This window comes from Nerophis lumbriciformis, linkage group LG33 (assembly GCF_033978685.3).
Source record: "Nerophis lumbriciformis linkage group LG33, RoL_Nlum_v2.1, whole genome shotgun sequence".
Taxonomy (NCBI): Eukaryota; Metazoa; Chordata; class Actinopteri; order Syngnathiformes; family Syngnathidae; genus Nerophis; species Nerophis lumbriciformis.
Window position 1 is genome coordinate 12,914,000 of NC_084580.2, and position 19,228 is coordinate 12,933,227.

The window sequence follows — 19,228 nt, forward strand, 5'->3', positions numbered from 1 at the left end:
ACATTTTTCAAAGGTCCCCTATTTTTTTGGGGGGGCGGTATAGCTCTGTTGGTAGAGCGGCCGTGCCAGCAACTTGAGGGTTCCAGGTTTGATCCCTGCTTCCGCCATCCTAGTCACTGCCGCTGTGTCCTTGGGCAAGACACTTTACCCACCTGCTCCCAGTGCCACCCACACTGGTTTAAATAAAACTTAGATGTTGGGTTTCACTTAGAGATGTCCGATAATGGCTTTTTTGCCGATATCCGATATTCCGATATTGTCCAACTCTTAATTACCGATTCCGATATTTCATTTTTTTTCCATTTATTTATTTATTTCAGCCAATGACATAAAGTACAAAGTTGACAACACATAATAATATAAATTAATATAGTGCAAAAGGTAATGTATAGTATGTAATGCATGATATCAACCGATACCGATATATACAGTCGTGGAACTAACACATTATTATGCCTAATTTTGTTGTGATGCCCCGCTGGATGCATTAAACAATTAACAAGGTTTTACAAAATAAATCGACTCAAGTTATGGAAAAAAAATGCCAACATGGCACTGCCATATTTATTATAGAAGTCACAAAGTGCTTTTTTTTTTTTAACATGCCTCAAAACAGCAGCTTGGAATTTGGGACATGCTCTCCCTGAGAGAACATGAGGCGGGCAGGGTTGGGGGGGTATGGGGTAGCGGGGGGTGTATAGTGTAGTGTCCCGGAAGAGTTAGTGCTGCAAGGGGTTCTGGGTATTTGTTCTGTTGTGTTATTGTTGTGTTACGGTGCGGATGTTCTCCCGAAATGTGTTTGTCATTCTTGTTTGGTGTGGGTTCACAGTGTGGCGCATATTTGTAACAGTGTTAAAGTTGTTTATACGGCCACCCTCAGTGTGACCTGTATGGCTGTTGACCAAGTATGATTTGCATTCACTTGTGTGTGTGAAAAGCTGTAGATATTATTTGATTGGGCCGGCACGTAAAGGCAGTGCCTTTTAAGGTTTATTGGCGCTCTGTACTTCTCCCTACGTCCGTGTACCACTCTGTACAGCGGCATTTTAAAAAGTCATAAATGTAACTTTTTGAAACCGATACCGATAATTTCCGATATTACATTTTAAAGCATTTATCGGACATCTCTGCTCACAACCTACCGATCTCAGGGCGGACACTCTAACCACTAGGCCACTGGTCCATCTCGACCAACGTATTTTCCTTTGGTTTATGAGTAAAACGGCCATTAAAAGTAAACTGATGTTTCTGAATGATTAGTTCCAGTGTCAACAAAGATGTGGATGTTGTGGGTTGTCATCACTCTTCACAAGAAGCTGCGGTTGCTTTTTCGAGAGACACTGCCACTTAGTGTTGTGGAAGAGAATTGCAATTTACAAGTCAGCCCCAGTGGAAGAACTATAAATCAACCAAGTCGCCATCAGACTACGTGGCGCAGGAGTATATCCCAGCCTTTACATTCCAAGATCCATCATAAGTGTCTGGTCAGCATCCCAATGACCACCAACCTCTTGACTGTAAACACTCTTCTTTCCTCAAGTGTTCCTTCTTCAGCTAAGCTACACATTCGCCAACAAGAGCTAAAGTGCGTCCACACAGATAAAAAAAAAGAAAAAAGTACATTTTAAACCTTCAGGCGTTACATCTAGTATGAAAGGTGCAGGCAGGGTTTAAAGCCAAAAATGCAAAGTGGGGATGAACACTTGTGAGTGTCATTGCTTTAACTTTGTCACACTTCCTCCTCACTCCACCACAAACAGTGCTGCGTTGGCAGCGATTATGCAGCGGATCAAAGGTTGCGGATTATAGCGAGGATCGAGCTTCATTAGCATTGGAAGTCTTGTATCTCCTATGGAAATCTAATATGATAACAAGCGCTGCCGATTTGGCTCCTTGGCTTCCCGAGGAGCGGAGATAAGGGGGATGTGCTGCTTCTTCATATTCATATCCACACTTTTAAGTTTGAAAAAGGCACACTTTCTGGTACATTCCACCCACAGCAGGGGGTGTCCAAAGTGTGGCTGTAGGGATGTTTGCGGCCCACAGCTCGTTTTGTATTGGCCCATGGCACATCTTACAAACTCGGGTTGCAGCTATCAATTACCGTATTTTCCGCACTATAAGGCGCACCTAAAAACCTCCAATTTTCTGAAAAGCTGACAGTGCAGTGCGCCTTATAATCCTGTGCGCCTTATACACTACAAAAAGTCAGTGTTCAAAAACAAGAAAGAAAAAAAACAAATTAGTGGTATTTTTTTGAACTAAGCAAAATGATCCTCCAATAGAACAAGAAAATTCGGCTTGTCGAGACTTTCCAAAACAAGTAAAATTAGCTAACCTCAATGAACCCAAAAATACCTTAAAATAAGTATATTCTCACTAATAACAAGTGCACTTTTCTTGGTAGAAAAAAAAAAGAGAAAATTTTGCTCAATATGTTGAAAAATATTCTTAAATTAAGTAAATGTTAGTGCCATTATCTTGACATAATGATATGCACTCGGCATCATGATTTTTTTTTCATGCTTGAAGTAAGAAATTATTACTTTAAAAAAGTAGTTTTATACTTGTGAGTGTTGATGACACAGCTTTGCAACAGTTGATATTCTAGTTTCAAGCATGTTTTACTCAATATAGGTCATAACATCTCAGCAACAAGCTGTAATATCTTACTGAGATCATTTAGGACCAAAACCCTTAAAACAAGTAAAACACTCAAACATAAAATCTGCTTAGTGAGAAGAATTATCTTATCAGACAGAAAATAAGCAAATATCACCCTTATTTGAGATATTTAATCCTACTTAGATTTCAGTTTTTGCAGTGTATGTGATATAAATGTTGCACTACTGTTATATCTTGCTGTTGTTAAAAGATAAACAAAACTCCACGTCACTGACTTTACCTCGGGGAAAATAATAAAACAGCTGTTAATTCATTTTGGGAGTGAACAAAGTTGTCAGAACGCTGGTTTGTAATCTATTAATAAAGTTTGACTGACCTATCTGACTGTTTTGTTGACATTCCCTTTAGCGCAGCTCTATCTAATGGATGCATAACGTAACCCCAGCCTCTACTGTAGCGTCTATTCTATGCGCCTTATAAAGCGGTGCGCCTTATATATGAACAAAGTTTTAAAATATGCCATTCATTGAAGGTGCGCCTTATAATCCAGTGCGCCTTATAGTGCGGAAAATACGGTATTTTAGTAATGGAGTAATTTATCGATTAGTTTGTTCAAATAATAAAGTAATAATAATCTCCAAAAGGAACGCTCAACTTGCACAGGTGTCCCAACTGTGCTGAACCGAGCTTTGATTTGGTTTGGTTTGCTGTCATTGTTTTTACAATCTGTTTGCACCACAGGAACACAATCTATTTTAATTTTTAATGTCTCCTATATATTACTATTAACCTACACTGCAAAAACTGGAATCTAAGGAAGATGAAATATCTCAAATAAGGGTGATATTTGCTTATTTTCTGTCTGATAAGATAATTCTTCTCACTAAGCAGGTTTTATGTTAGTATTTCACTTGTTTTAAGTGTTTTGGTCCTAAATGATCTCAGTAAGATTTTACAGCTTGTTGCTGAGATTTTATGACCTTTATTGAGTAAAACATGCTTGAAACTAGAATATCAACTGATGCAAAGCTGTGTCATCAACATTCACAAGTATAAAACTACTTTTTTAAAGTAATAATTTCTTACTTCAAGCATGAAAAAAAAATGATGATGCAAAGCGCATATCATTGTCAAGATAATGGCACTAGCATTTGCTTAATTTAAGAATATTTTTCAACATATTGAGCAAAAAGGTCTTTTTTTCTACCAAGAAAAGTGCACTTGTTATTAGTGAGAATATACTTATTTTAAGGTATTTTTGGGTTCATTGAGGTTAGTTAATTTACTTGTTTTGGAAAGTCTTGACAAGCCAAATTTTCTTGTTCTATTGGCAGATAATTTTGCTTAGTTCAAGTAAAATATCCCTCTTTTTTTTTTCTTTTTTTTAAATTGTTTTTGAACACTGACTTTTTGCAGTGTATTCTATTCATATCCTATATTATTTGAAGTATTATGTACCAACTATTTTTCTTGTGGTACTCATTGGGTTAAATCTGGGACCTCTGTGCCATCTTGTGCTGGTATGATAATAAAGTTCCTTGAATAACACACTTCACAGCCTCAATGCGTATTTTAGATAAAATTACATTGAGATACAATTTTTCTGCTTGCCATATCCTTCATTCTTTTTTTACTAATAAATGCACATCGTCAACATTGAAATTGCACTCTTACCATGTGTACCTCAATAAAAAAGTATCCTCTTTTTGCAGCGACACAGATCATGACACTCACACACCACCACTCATGTGCGCTCTATTGCAGCAGCCATGCAGAAACTGTTTGCATCTTTAAATTTCCAGGCACTCCAGATTGTATTTAGTTTGTATTAGTTAAACTCATATTAATCGAAGCAACTGAATATACTTTATAAACCAAAGCTTTTTTCTCATCAATCATTGCAGCCCGACTACAAACATCACACTCGTACAGTTTTGTTATAGGTGACAACTATGACAATACTACAAATACTGTAAGCTGTGTTATTTGACTATATTTAACTGCTTAACATAACTGCATATACTGGATATTATTTTACTGTTTTAACAAAAGGAGGATTAACCACTATACAACTCATGAACCCAAACTTAACACAATGTGCTCATTTTTACTAAACATTGGCAGTATTTGTTTCTCTTAACACATTGATGAAAGTTAAATTATTAAAACAAATACCGTATTTTTCGAAGTGTAAGTCGCACCGGCCGAAAATGCATAGTAAAGAAGGAAAAACATATATAAGTCCCACTGGAGTATAAGTCGCATTTTTTGGGGAAATTTATTTGATAAAAGCCAACACCAAGAATAGACATTTGAAAGGCAATTTAAAATAAATAAAGAATAGTGAACAACAGGCTGAATAAGTGTACGTTATATGAGGCATAAATAACCAACTGAGAACGTGCCTGGTATGTTAACGTAACATATTATGGTAAGAGTCATTCAAATAACTATAACATATAAAACATGCTATACGTTTACCAAACAATCTGTCACTCCTAATCGCTAAATCCCATGAAATATTATTTGATATTTTACGGTAATGTGTTAATAAATTCACACATAAGTCGCTCCTGAGTATAAGTCGCAACCCCGGCCAAACTATGGAAAAACTGTGACTTATAGTCGGAAAAATACGGTATATAAAGCAAAATTAAACCGCTACATTAACCTCCTCCTCCTTGCCAAATAGTGAGTCCAAATGTAGTTGCACTGATTTAGCCAGGGACAGCACAGTTGTTAAGGGGTTATTGCATGTGCCTCACAGTACGAAGGTCCTGGGTTCGATCCCCGGGTTCGGGGTCTTTCTGTGTAGAGTTTACATGTTCTCCCTGTGACTGTGTGGGTTCCCTCCAAGTACTCCGGCTTCCTCCCACTTCCAAAGACATGCACCTGGGGATAGGTTGATTGGCAACACTAAATTGGCCCTAGTGTGTGAATGTGAGTGTGAATGTTGTCTGTCTATCTGTGTTGGCCCTGGGATGACCCCGAAAGGGACAAGCGGTAGAAAATGGATGGATGGATGATTTAGCCAGTTTTAATGGCCGTAGCTCGTTTTAAAGTGATGACACATATGTCTTAAAGTACAATTATAAGCTCACATGTGTCCAGAATTCTTTTTAAATATATATTGTTCTAATTGTGTATTTAGTAGGGGTGTAAAGGTTCGTGTATTTGTATTGAACCGTTTCGGTACGGGGGTGTCGGTTCGGTTCGGAGGTGTACCGAACGAGTTTCCACACGGACATATTAAGTAGCGTAACGCACGTTGTGTAAACAATGCACACCGAGGCGCAACACACGGCGTGCTAGCAGCTAACTGGCTATGATAGACTGACCATACGTCCTCTTTTCACCGGACATGTCCTCTTTTGTGGAGCTGTCAGGGCGGAGTTTCTTAAATGCCTCAAATGTCCGACATTTTGTGTTAGGGTTGTGTGTATTTTCAATGTACGCAGGGGTGTCAAAAGTGTGCCCCGGAGGCCATTTGCGGCCCACAGCTAATGTTTTAAAGGCCCACGGCACATTCAAAAAATACTATTAAAATAAACAAAAATATAACAAAAGTGAAATAAAAAAGCTTAAAGGTTAAATGTAATTTAGAAAAAGTTGCAATGTTGACTAATAAAACAAAGCTGTTTTTTTTTTTTCTTTCAAACTGTCATTGCTCAAAACATAATATTGAATCAAAATCAATGTTATTATGAATTATTGACCTATCCAAGGTTCCGATTACTTCACATCAAATATTCCACTAAGACAAATATTTTTGGTTTAAGATTTTGCAAATTTGGTAAATAACCCAAAAATGTATATTTTGTTGTTTTCTTACTGTACCGAAAATGAACCGAACCGTGACCTCTAAACCGAGGTACGTACCGAACCGAAATTTTTGTGTACTGTTACACCCCTAGTATGTCGTGAAATAATGTCTCTAACTTATAAGTGTGACCTGTATCTTATTTTTCATGTCCGTGTGAACAGTGCAAAGCTATTCTTTTATATTCGACCCAGGCCTCTATCGCATGTGGAAATAAATCAGATATATTTGCGATGCATCCCTTAATGTAAACATTGCCGCGCTCAGGTAGCATTCATCCGACCGGAACTTCATCAAATACCTGTAAGCGTCACAATAGTCAGTTATACAATAAAGATATTCGACAACAGAGCAAAAAAACAGGTGAAAATATATTTTAGGAACTCACGTGAAAGTTTTAACACTCCTGTCTCCGACTGCTCGCACCCAGACACGCTCTTTAAGCAGACATCAAAGCAAATTATCTCGTAAAACTGCCAGAGACAAAACACGTGTCCCCTTCCTTCTTACTCTTCTATTTGCAATCATTTGGTTCAGAGAATGTTGACTTTGATTGCAGAAAATCCTTGAAATTGCCACAAATGCACCACAGAGTGGAGGCCATGTTTACTTCCGTAAACACTGCAGTGCGTGCGACGTCATGTCCGCATGCGGGTCACATTGCATTCACATCAAAAAAGATCGAAAACAAATCAGAATTGAACATCCGACCCTGCAGTGGGAATGTAGCCCTAGATTCATAAGACTGATGTTCGCTTGAGCTGAGACTGAACAACAGTGCCTTACAGTCAAATAGTACACTCCATTTTTGTCTTAATTGCTTTAATTTAGGGATGTAATGATAAACAGTATTAATGATAACCGCGGTAAAACTACTAACAGGGAGAAAAGCCGTTATAAATCAAAATTATCGGAAAACTGTGATCGATAAGTGCACATTGATACACTCAGTGCGAGGTAGCTTAAATACTGACCTGAAAACAAGAGACATTAACGTCTTTCCGCAGTAATAAACAACATACTCCTTATATAAAGCACTTTGCTGTCTGAACAAGCTAATCATTTGTGCACACAGTGATCGTTCTATACTATATGAGAAAGATAATTTTTTTTACGATATGTTCAAGGACAGCCGAACATAGTAGGATACCACAACGCCCACCACAAATAATGTATAATAATAATACATTATATTTGTTAAGAACTTTTCATTTAAATACATCTGAAAGTGCTACAGTACAAATCAATATTTAAAACAATAAAAGCTTAGCCATTAGAACAGACTAAAACACTAAGTGAAGCATAAGAAACACAAAACATGCAAAATAGTGGCTTTTCTAATAGTGTCTATTTCATTTAATAAAAAAAACCAAAAAACATTATTTGCTCAAAAGATTTTAGTGTGTATATAAGTACTTTCAACAATACTGCATTAATAATAATAACTAGGGATGTCCGATAATATTGGACTGCTGATATTGTCGGCCGATAAATGCTTTAAAATGTAATATCGGAAATTATCGGTATCGGTTTCAAAATTATCATCCATACAGGTCACACTGAGGGTGGCTGTATAAACAACTTTAACACTGTTACAAATATGCGCCACACTGTGAACCCACACCAAACAAGAATGACAAACACATTTCGGGAGAACATCCGCACCGTAACACAACAGAACAAATACCCAGAACCCCTTGCAGCACTAACTCTTCCGGGACGCTACAATATACACCCCCGCTACCCCCTAACCCCGCCCACCTCAACCTCCTCATGCTCTCTCAGGGAGAGCATGTCCCAAATTCCAAGCTGCTGTTTTGAGGCATGTTAAAAAAAATAATGCACTTTGTGACTTCAATAATAAATATGGCAGTGCCATGTTGGCAATTTTTTTCCATAACTTGAGTTGATTTATTTTGGAAAACCTTGTTACATTGTTTAATGCATCCAGCGGGGCATCACAACAAAATTAGGCATAATAATGTGTTAATTCCACGACTGTATATATCGGTATCGGTTGATATCGTAATCGGTAATTAAGAGTTGGACAATATCGGATATCGGCAAAAAAGCCATTATCGGACATCTTTGAAAATAACCTTTAAGATTTTGGTCACGATCATAACCGTGATGACATTTTTTGCATTGTTACATCCCTACTTTAATTAAACACAAAAATGACATTTTGCCACAATTTCAGTCATTAAAGACATTAAAAACAAAGCTTTATCGAGAAAAAAAATCCACTTATTAGAATGCATTACATTTTGTATAGGTTCCTAGTGAATTCTCATGGTAAAAAGCTTCATTACATGCATGATTAGAAGCCGCCAGCACCACCTCTCTACTAAAATATATTTAAAAAAAACGGCTCCTGTGAAGCAGCCAGATGAAGACAAATACAAAAAGCATGCAATGTGAAAAAGTCTCCCTTTCTCCTCTGTGTGTATCAATGATAATGTTATAATGGGGCCATTAAAATAGCCCCGGCTCCTTTACCTCCTCCTCTATATTTAACTGTCCGTCGTCCCGTGGGAGCGTTGAGCTATATGCTCTCGTATTACACTACGCTACATTACACACATTCATTATGTGCTGAGTAGACACCCCTGGCTCCCAGGAGCACCCATAAGTGGCCGTATTATTCTAAATCGCCTGTTTCACACCACAGGGGGAGCACATGGAGGAGTAACAAGTGAGGGAGGCTGACTCAGGGAAAATAGAAGTTTGGGGAGTGGAAAGCAGCAGCAAGCACTTGTGTGGCTTCAATTAACTCAATCTCCTCTCTGCAGGAAGTGAGGTGTGATGTGTTCGCTGTCTTGGTATATATAAAACTGGACGGGCTGGGGGGGGTGGAGAACGTACCCTTTCGATGAACTTATCATTCGCCAGCTTTGCGGAGAGAGACAAACAAACAATCTTTCCCATACTTCCCAGTCCCTGCTGGCCAGCACGCCTCCCTCTTCCTCATTACAGACACACTAATTAAACTCTCATTAATATAATTAATATTCACTGATCCAGCTCCCGTGAGTCACAACATCAAAACAGCAGCGCCGACTGATTAACACACATTGTCCACACAAGACACACACACACATACTGGTTATCATTTGGAATAGGGACCGAGTTTTTGATCATGACTTGTGGGGACCACCCTTTCGACAGGTTGTGGAGGCATTAAAAAAATGGTGTAAAATGGCCACTGCCCAGTTAGCTCATACACGTCTTTAAATCTCTGGATTGATGAAGTAATGTGCTGATCATTCTTACTGGGGACCCTGGGGAAAAAGAGGTAATATGGTTCATGGGGGACCAAATGTAAATAATTTTGCATAATTCACACAAATTTGTACGTGACTACTGAGGACCATTTAAAATAAAAACAAAGTTCAAATTAATTATGACATGATCCTCAGAATACAGCACTACAGCTGTCCTCTTATAGGAAGTCTCACCACTTAAATGTTCAAGCAAATCCTGCATCTTCTGTGACATTACTAAAAACGGCTATTTAGCAGTAATGAAGTTGTCTGCAACTCCAACTACCATATATAGAAGGATGGAAAATTCTGAATGTGAATCATACTTTAAGGCAGGAGTCACCAACCTTTTTGAAACCAAGAGCTACTTCTTGGGTACTGATTAATGCGAAGGGCTACCAGTTTCCATCCATACATTTTCTACCGCTTATTCCTTTTCGGGTCGCTGGAGCCTATCTCAGCTACAATCGGGCGGAAGGCGGGGTACACCCTGGACAAGTCGCCACCTCATCGCAGGGGCAACCAGTTTGATACACACTTAAATAAATTGCCAGAAATAGCCAATTTGCTCAATTTACCTTTAACTCTGTTATTATTAATAATTAATGATATTTATCTTTGTGGAAACACTGATCATCTTAATGATTTCTCACAATAAATATATATAGAAACAGATAAATATCAATATGCAACACTTTATTTTTATATTTTCTCTAAGTGCACATTTTTCAAATTGAACATTTTCAAATGATCACTTCTAAGACAGTCTTGTGAAATCACAATATCCCATTTTAACTAGCTAGCCACTAACATTTTTTAACAAATCATGAATTACTTTGCACCATGTTTGTACAAATAATAACTCATGTAAAATACAAAAGTCAACTCTCAAATGTTTAAATAAATCATGTCACACTTTGAACTGGACACCAAATCTGTTATCTGTTTATTTGTCAGTTAGTGAAGACCAAGTCTTTAAAATATTTTCTTGGATTTTCAAATTCTATTTGAGTTTTGTCTCTCCTAGAATTAAAAATGTCGAGCAAAGCGAGACCAGCTTGCTAGTAAATAAATACAATTTAAAAAAAAGAGGCAGCTCACTGGTAAGTGCTGCTATTTGAGCTATTTTTAGAACAGGCCAGCGGGCGACTCATCTGGTCCTTACGGGCTACCTGGTGCCCGCGGGCACCGCGTTGGTGACCCCTGCTTTAAGGCAATAATGTTTTATAATCATGCTGTATGAAAATGTCATCCTAAGGAACACTAAACCAGATTTTGTTTTTGGAAAAATATATTAGTTTTAACTAAGGATGGATACCATACAGAATCACCGTACTATTAATAATGGTTAAACCTTTTTAAATGATTAACATCATTTAAAAAGGTTTCCCTTTAAGGGACCTGTTTTTTTGTCCCCATACCGTCAGAGGTCCCCTAAAGGTGACTGTGTAAACAGAGCGATGTCCCTATTAAGTAAGCATTGCCAGAACACACACACATACACACACAGTGCAGGACAGAGGGGCAACACACACACACTGGCATCCTTACTGTCCCCTATTCCAGTGGAAGCAGCCTACAAACCGGAATTAATCCATCACCGTTATCGTGCTCTGACTACTTATGCGACTGACGGAGCACTTTGACTCATTTGTGAAAGACTTCTTCCCAACAAAAGGTGCACATGTTTGACTTTTAACAGCAGCGGATTGACATAGCAGTGAAGTGAAGTGAATTATATTTGTATAGCGCTTTTTCTCTATTGACTCAAAGCGCTTTACATAGTAAAACCCAATATCTAAGTTACATTTAAACCAGTGTGGGTGCCACTGGGAGCAGGTGGGTAAAGTGTCTAACCCAAGGACACAACGGTAGTGACTAGGATGGCGGAAGCGGGGATCGAACCTGGAACCCTCAAGTTGCTGGCACGGCCACTCTACCAACCGAGCTATACCGTCCCTAAGTGGCTAACGATGCTGAGTCACCAAACGGCGGCATTTTCAAGTTTTTTCAAACAGCTGCCGATGTGGTCGGGGATGACTCAGCAGAGATGAACTGTTTAACAGGGGCGACCCGATCCGATATTGATATCTGCTCGATATCAGCAACAAAACATGTATCGTATAATATGGGTTTGCATCTAAAATCTCCAATATAAGCCCTCCGAAATGAGCAGCATTTACTTTTGAATGTTCAAAATGTCCTCCAATAAGCACACAATGTAGGCTATAGGCTAATTAAAGCTAGCAGCTACACAACGACTGAGCACGCAATAGCACACAAGCTAGGCATACATAACAAGTGTCCTTATTTGATCAATAGTGCAGTCTAAAAGTTAAAGTTCCAATGATTGTCACACACACACTAGGTGTGGCAAAATTTGTCTTCCGCATTTGACCCATCCCCATGTTCACCCCCTGGGAGGTGAGGGGAGCAGTGAGCAGCAGCGTGGGCCGCGCTCGGGAATCATTTGGTGATTTAACCCCCAATTCCGACCCTTGATGCTGAGTGCCAAGCAGGGAGGTAACATCTCCCATTTTTATAGTCTTTGGTATGACTCGGCCGGGGTTTGAACTCACAACCCCCCAGTCTCAGGGCGGACACTCTAACCACAAGACCACTGAGCTGAACCACATTTGTCAATACAAACAATTACCAAATAATTATAGTTGCAAATGACTCACACATACTGAGTCTCCAAGGCACATGTGTATTAGAAAGTATCCGGGAACAAACATGTCCGCGTCATTCAATTCACTGCGTCATGAACTTCACTTGATTCATTGTTGTGACCATTAGGGTGACGCTAAGAAAACAGTTAGCACCCCACTTCAACTTAAAGACAGCATAAGTCCCTTCCAGAAGGATGATAAAAGAGGTTAATATTGTAATACGTACTATTGATCTCTGTTTAAGTCATTTCACTTGATCAATCCTTATATAACATTCCACACTGCAACATCAAAGTACGTACAATTCACGCTGATATTGCATCGGTTGAATATCGGGATCGGCCAATACTCAAGGCTCCAACATCAGTAGCATATTGGGAGCGAAAGCGTATGGGACACCCCTACATTTGTTTGTTGATGACACATTCTAGCTGTGTACAGCAAATTTGACAGCAACAAGCGCACAACCGTGTCCAGACAAGCTAGTGGCTAACGTCCCTTCACAGTACAAAGCCGTGTCTTCAAGGCAATTGGTGCGTCCTTGCTTGCAAGATAAAATCAAATAAAGTATCTATCTTATCACTGGAGGACCAGGAATAGCTACCGTATTTTTCGTATTATAAATCGCTCCAGAGTATAAAATCGCACCAGCCGAAAATGCATAATAAAGAAGGAAAAAAAACATATGTAAGTCGCACTGGAGTATATTGCATATTTCACTACTTCCGTACCTGCAGTATATGATTTCCTTTTCGGTGCCATTTTTGTTCAGCCCTTCTCAGTTTTGATAAGTTACCGCCAATGTTGAAATGATACATTTTCATAGGTACGGAAGTAGCAGGTAGCATCTTTTTTTTTTCACAATGCACTTCTGCCATGACCCGCCCCCGCCAAATTTTTATTGGTTGACATGTGTGTGTGTGACGATTGCTGATATACGTCTAGTCTCTTACGTGAATGAGATAAATAATATTATTTGATATTTTACGGTAATGTGTTAATAAATTCACATATAAGTCGCACCCCCGGCCAAACTATGAAAAAAACTGCGATTGATAACCCGAAAAATACGGTAAATATGCTACACTACACACCATAAGACCTATGTAGGAGGATGCAATAAGCCATGCTAACTACTAAGATAGCGCTCTAAAATGTAAAGGTGGGCGGATCGATACAAATATTGAGAGTAATAATACCAAGTATAGTATCAATAAATGGTCGATACCACGGTGATCAATATTTTTTTGTTATCTCAAATCCGTTTTTGTCGTTTTTCGTTATTGTTTACAAATTCAGTCAATAAGTACCTAGACAGCGTAGGGCTTAAAGGGCACAAATCAAAAATCCAAGACAATAGTAGTTTTTGCTTATGTTTACTCATTTTTCCCAACTGCATTTGTTTTGTTCAACATAAAGAAATCATTTTAATATTTAATTGATTTTGCCATTCTGTGTTTTTACCACACTGCAAAAACTGAAATCTAAGTAAGATGAAATATCTCAAATAAGGGTGATATTTGCTTATTTTCTGTCTGATAAGATAATTCTTCTCACTAAACAGATTTTATGCTGGAGTGTTTTACTTGTTTTAAGGGTTTTGGTCCTAAATGATCTCAGTAAGATATTACAGCTTGTTGCTGAGATGTTATGACCTATGTTGAGTAAAACATGCTTGAAACTAGAATATCAACTGATGCAAAGCTGTGTCATCAACACTCACAAGTATAAAACTACTTTTTTAAAGTAATAATTTCTTACTTCAAGCATGAAAAAAAAAAATCATGATGCCGGGCGCATATCATGTCAAGATAATAACACTAGTGTTTACTTAATTTAAGAATATTTTTCAACATATTGAGCAAAAAGGTCTACATTTTTTTTTCTACCAAGAAAAGTGCACTTGTTATTAGTGAGAATATACTTATTTTAAGGTATTTTTTAGGTTCATTGAAGTTAGCTAATTTTACTTGTTTTGGAAAGTCTTGACAAGCCGAATTTTCTTGTTCTATTGGCAGATAATTTTGCTTAATTCAAGTAAAATACCCCTCATTTTTGTATTTTTTTTCTTGTTTTTGAACACTGACTTTTTGCAGTGCAGATTATAATGTTGATCAAAAATGTTATAATTGAAAGATACTGAAAATTTTAAGTACCGGTATCAGTATTATCATTGATATGACCAATACCCCTGTAACTACCGTATTTTTCGGAGTATAAGTCGCACCGGAGTAAGTCACACCTGCCGAAAATGCATAATAAAGAAGGAAAAAAACATATATAAGTCGCACTGGAGCACGGCCAAACTATGAAAAAAACTGCGACTTATAGTCCGAAAAATACGGTACTTGGTATTGGATCGATACCTACATTTTTAGTATCGCCTAAAACTAAAATAAGTGTTTTTGAACATTTTAAAAGAAGAGTATATAGAACATGTTACAACAGAAAGTAACCAGATATTCACAGTCAGGTAGCAAGAACTGTAGATGGATAATAGTTTTGAGAAAATAATACAACCAGAAATGACAATATGGTACCACATACGTCAGCAGCCAAATTTGGTAATAGTTTTGAAATGGTTCTATTATTTACATGCCAAATACAATCTCGTTATCGCAGGAGGCTGTAATATACTGTATTTTCAGTAGATAATACATCTAAATTTATATACAAGCTGTGCACTGACAACACTAAAGTATTCGTATCATAATAACAAATATAGTTAAAATGTGAGGGATGTACTCACTTCTGTCAGAAACTGTACATTTTGTTGCATTAAAAAGCAGCATTGGTTAGTCACTTACCGCATGGCTCTCAGTGCAATTTTGTACGCCAGTTCAGCGTCATGAGGTAGGAGGGAGGTGAAGAGATAGCGGGCGAAGGTGTGCATGGGAACACTCTCTCTTTGGACGATCTCCCCAAGACCAGAGTACGGACCGGCTGCGTGAAGCAACAGAATTGTCGGGTCAATAAAGGAACGCCGCAAAGACGTTCAAAAATAAAAAGCACGTAAGAATGTGTTCACCTGCGCTTATATTGAAAGTGTATCTCTTTCAACATTGTTTTCATGTTTAAGTAGCCTACTAATATGGAAGAAACTACACTCAGGAAGACACAATTACATTTCCAAATTCCTTGCTACACACATGCAGGGGTGGCATTATCTTCGACCTAACTCTCTCGTTTGAGTCACATATTAAGAGTGTCACTAAAACGGCCTTCTTTCATCTCCGTAATATCGCTAAAATTCGTTCCATTTTGTCCACCAGCGACGCTGAGATCATTATTTATGCATTAGTTACGTCTCGTCTCGATTACTGTGATGTATTATTTTCGGGTCTCCCTATGTCTAGCATTAAAAGATTACAGTTGGTACAAAATATGGCTGCTAGACTTTTGACAAAAAACAAGAACGTTTGATCATATTACGCCTATACTGGCTCACCTGCGCTGGCTTCCTGTGCACTTAAAATGGTTTTACTACTTACGTATGAAATACTACACAGTCTAGCTCCATCCTATCTTGCTGATTGTATTGTACCATATGTCCCGGCAAGAAATCTGCGTTCAAAGAACTCCGGCTTATTAGTGATTCCTGAACTTTCACAATATCACGCTAGACCCACTCGACGTCCATTGCACCCACATCTGCGGTCCTCTCCAAAGTTTCTCATTGTCATCCCACTGGGTTGAGTTTTTCCTTGCCCTGATGTGGGATCTGAACCGAGGATGTCGTTGTGGCTTGTGCAGCCCTTTGAGACACTTGTGATTTAGGGCTATATAAATAAACATTGATTGATTAATTCCAGGAGGGTCTGTGTTTTGCCAGAACACTGGCTCAAAGTTGAGAGCAAGCTGCAAGCAAGGCGCCGTCTATCCACAGTGCCAAGCCGCTTCTAAGATACTAAACCTCACCACCATGGTGGAAAATAAACTAAGTTTCTTCACTGGAGGACAAGAGGAAAAGGAATGGCGAAGCACGCAACACACACACTCTGAGCAGGACGACACAAGAAGCTAAACGTTAAAGCTTCAATGTAAAGTAGGGGTGATCCAGCCAGATATTGATACTATCGATACCTAGTATAGTATCAGTATATAAATAATACTTAAGTGGTTAGATATATGTATTTCTTTTTCTTGTTATTACACAATATTTTTGGGTGTTTTTTGTTAAATCAGGTATTACGTTTCTGGTTACAGGAAGGCTTTGAGAGCAAAACCCAAATGATTTAAATGGGAGCCAATAATAGTTTTTGATTTGGTTTAGTTAGTGTGCTTTGGTCACTTTATTTAGTTGAATATAAAGCATTCAATACCACAATGTTAATACATCATCTGAATTGCTACAATTCTAGCAAACTCAGTTTTATTAAGATCAGCTTTGTAAAAATGTGTCAGTGTTTATTTCAGTTATTTGCTATAAAACATTTTCAGTTCTATTGTCTATTGTCAAAGTATCGGATTGGGACTCAAAATCTAATCGAGATTGGAGGCAAAAAATGTTGATTGAGACATCTTTAAACCTTATTTACTGTGCTTTGATCGCTCATCAACTGGTAAGAGTTCTGACTCTTCTTGTCCAAGTCTCACGTCACTTTTGTGAACCAGTATTATTTTGGCGTGTTTATATTTACTTTGTTGTTTGAAAGAATCCAAAAGTAGTACAGTCCTGTTGGCTATTATATAACATGATGGACAGAATAGCTTTTGTTCATGGTTCAAACTTGGCTCTCAATATAATTGTTTCTGGAAATGACTTCCTTCAGGCTTCTGATTGGCTACAACAGATATACAGTTAAGGCTTAGAGTTAGCCCTACTAATTTGCTTTCACATTGACAGATTTTTTTTTCTTCTACCGAATGTGTTTAAAAAGAGATCCGGACCTATGAGAGGACAGAAGTGGTCTGGCGAGGAAGAGTCAAAGCCACGTGGCCTTTAAACAAACAATGATGTCAAAGACCACATGTTCGTGTGCACATTTGGACTTGGGACTCTTCTCTTACCCCACCCCCTCCAATGGTGCTTCCTGTCGTCTCTGGTGGGTTATTTAAGAAGAAGAAGAAAAAACCCTGAAGCGCAGACCGCATCAGATGGTGGCGTCGGTTGCAGCCCTCTAAAAGCCGCACGGGGGCCTCTGTCTATTAGAAACAGAGCCAGAGGTGGGTGGTCGTGCCAAGCCCTGTGTTTTTGGTGCAGATTGGGGGTTTGGGTGGAGATGGGAGTCGTATTTTGACGGTAGCCCCCCTCCGCCCTTTTGCAGCATTCTGCACCATAAATGACCACACTGTAGAGTATAATACGTGTGTGTGTGCTGACACAATGGGGCGGGTTTTACAGGGCTAGGAGCCCATTTTGGTCAGCTTTTCCTCGATTTGCACCACAAAATGAAAGCAGAAAAAATAGCGAGTCCAAGTGAAGGATGTGTTTTCAAAAGTAAATATACACACACAAGTTCAGGCAAATCCACTTTCTGCTTACCTTCCAGCAGAAAAACGGCTTGCTTGCGGAAGATCTTCACCAGCAGGTCGTCCAGCTCCACCTCCTGAAGCTTGGCCAACAGCTGCTCCTCGTTGCGACACACCTTCTCCTGAGCGTACAGCCCGTCCGGCATCACCCGCTGCTGGCCCAGGCCAATCAGAGCCGTCTCGACCGCCAGCGCCACGTACGACTCGCCATCGCCCAGCAGTCTCTGCACGGGCATTCGCTGGAGGTCCGCTCGAGTCACCACACTGGAGCAGTCTAGAAAGAAGCATGAATGTGAGTCATTTTTAAAATTCAGAGTATATGGTCAAACCAAAAGAGCTCTCAGAATGACTCAGTACAGGACTAAATATTAAGCGCATTAAAAAAAATTCTACGAGGGAAAATAAAAACTGAATTATTACTTTCTATAGGGTTCAACACAATACAATTGTTTTCAATTTAAGTAAAAAAAAAAAAAAAGTCAGTAAGCACACAATGTAGGCTATAGGCTACTTGGAGCTAGCAGCTACACAACAGCTGAGCACACAATAGCACACAAGCTAGGCATACATAATAAGTGTCCTTAATTGATCAAAATTGCAGTCTAAATCACCACATTTGTCAATATAAACAATTACTAAATCATAGTTGCTAATTACTTACACATACAGAGTCTCTAAGGCAGATTAGCGATCACGTCGCTGCTATAAATAGATCGTCTGCGTTAGCGTTTATAATAACAATATCAGTAATAATTGATAAAGTCACGAAATGTAAATAGTGTCTTGATGGCGTTTTTTGAATGGTTATTTATTACATTTTATGAGCGGAATAGAGGACCTCTCATTGGCTCTGCTGTAAGCAGACACTTAGTTTTTTTTATTTAATATTTAGAATGCATTAGAAAAATGCATTAAAAAAAAATCCATCCGTCGTCATCTTTCATAATGATTGTGAACGATAGGCAAAATTCCAAAAAAGTGCAGTTCCCCATTAAGTTTCATTTTTGTATCTAATTGCACAATAATTGTCGTGTATTCAAGAACCCTTGATTAAAGTTCAAAACACAGGCGTAACTAGTTTTTAAAGATTATGAGACCTATCTGCCAGTAGATGCACTAATAACAAAATAATCATAATAATTATAATATTGATGTGTTATTATGATTATTATTATTATCCACTGATGATTTGTTTTTTTCCTCTTTGCTCTATTCACCACTGCACTATTATTTATTAGCCTAGCACATATTAGTAAAGTAAGTACTTGTTTAGATGTTTAGTTAATTCCATCCATCCATCTTCTTCTGCTTATCTGAGTAAGTAAGTATTATTACTTTCATATCAATGTGGACATTGTTTTTATAATGAAGCTAAA

The 19,228-nt window shown here is 38.3% G+C and overlaps 1 protein-coding gene across 4 annotated transcripts in view; it reads right to left on the bottom strand.

The window, feature by feature from the left end:
• Positions 1-19,228, bottom strand: part of LOC133575635 (zinc finger SWIM domain-containing protein 6-like) — a 165,348-nt gene that overhangs the window by 10,834 nt on the left and 135,286 nt on the right. For all 4 annotated transcript variants that reach the window (XM_061928330.1, XM_061928327.1, XM_061928329.1 and 1 more), the window contains 2 exons: positions 17,866-18,126; positions 15,188-15,323 (listed from right to left, as the gene is read on the bottom strand). In XM_061928330.1, coding sequence (XP_061784314.1) covers positions 15,188-15,323; positions 17,866-18,126 — 397 coding nt within the window. The remainder of the gene's footprint in view (positions 1-15,187; positions 15,324-17,865; positions 18,127-19,228) is intronic.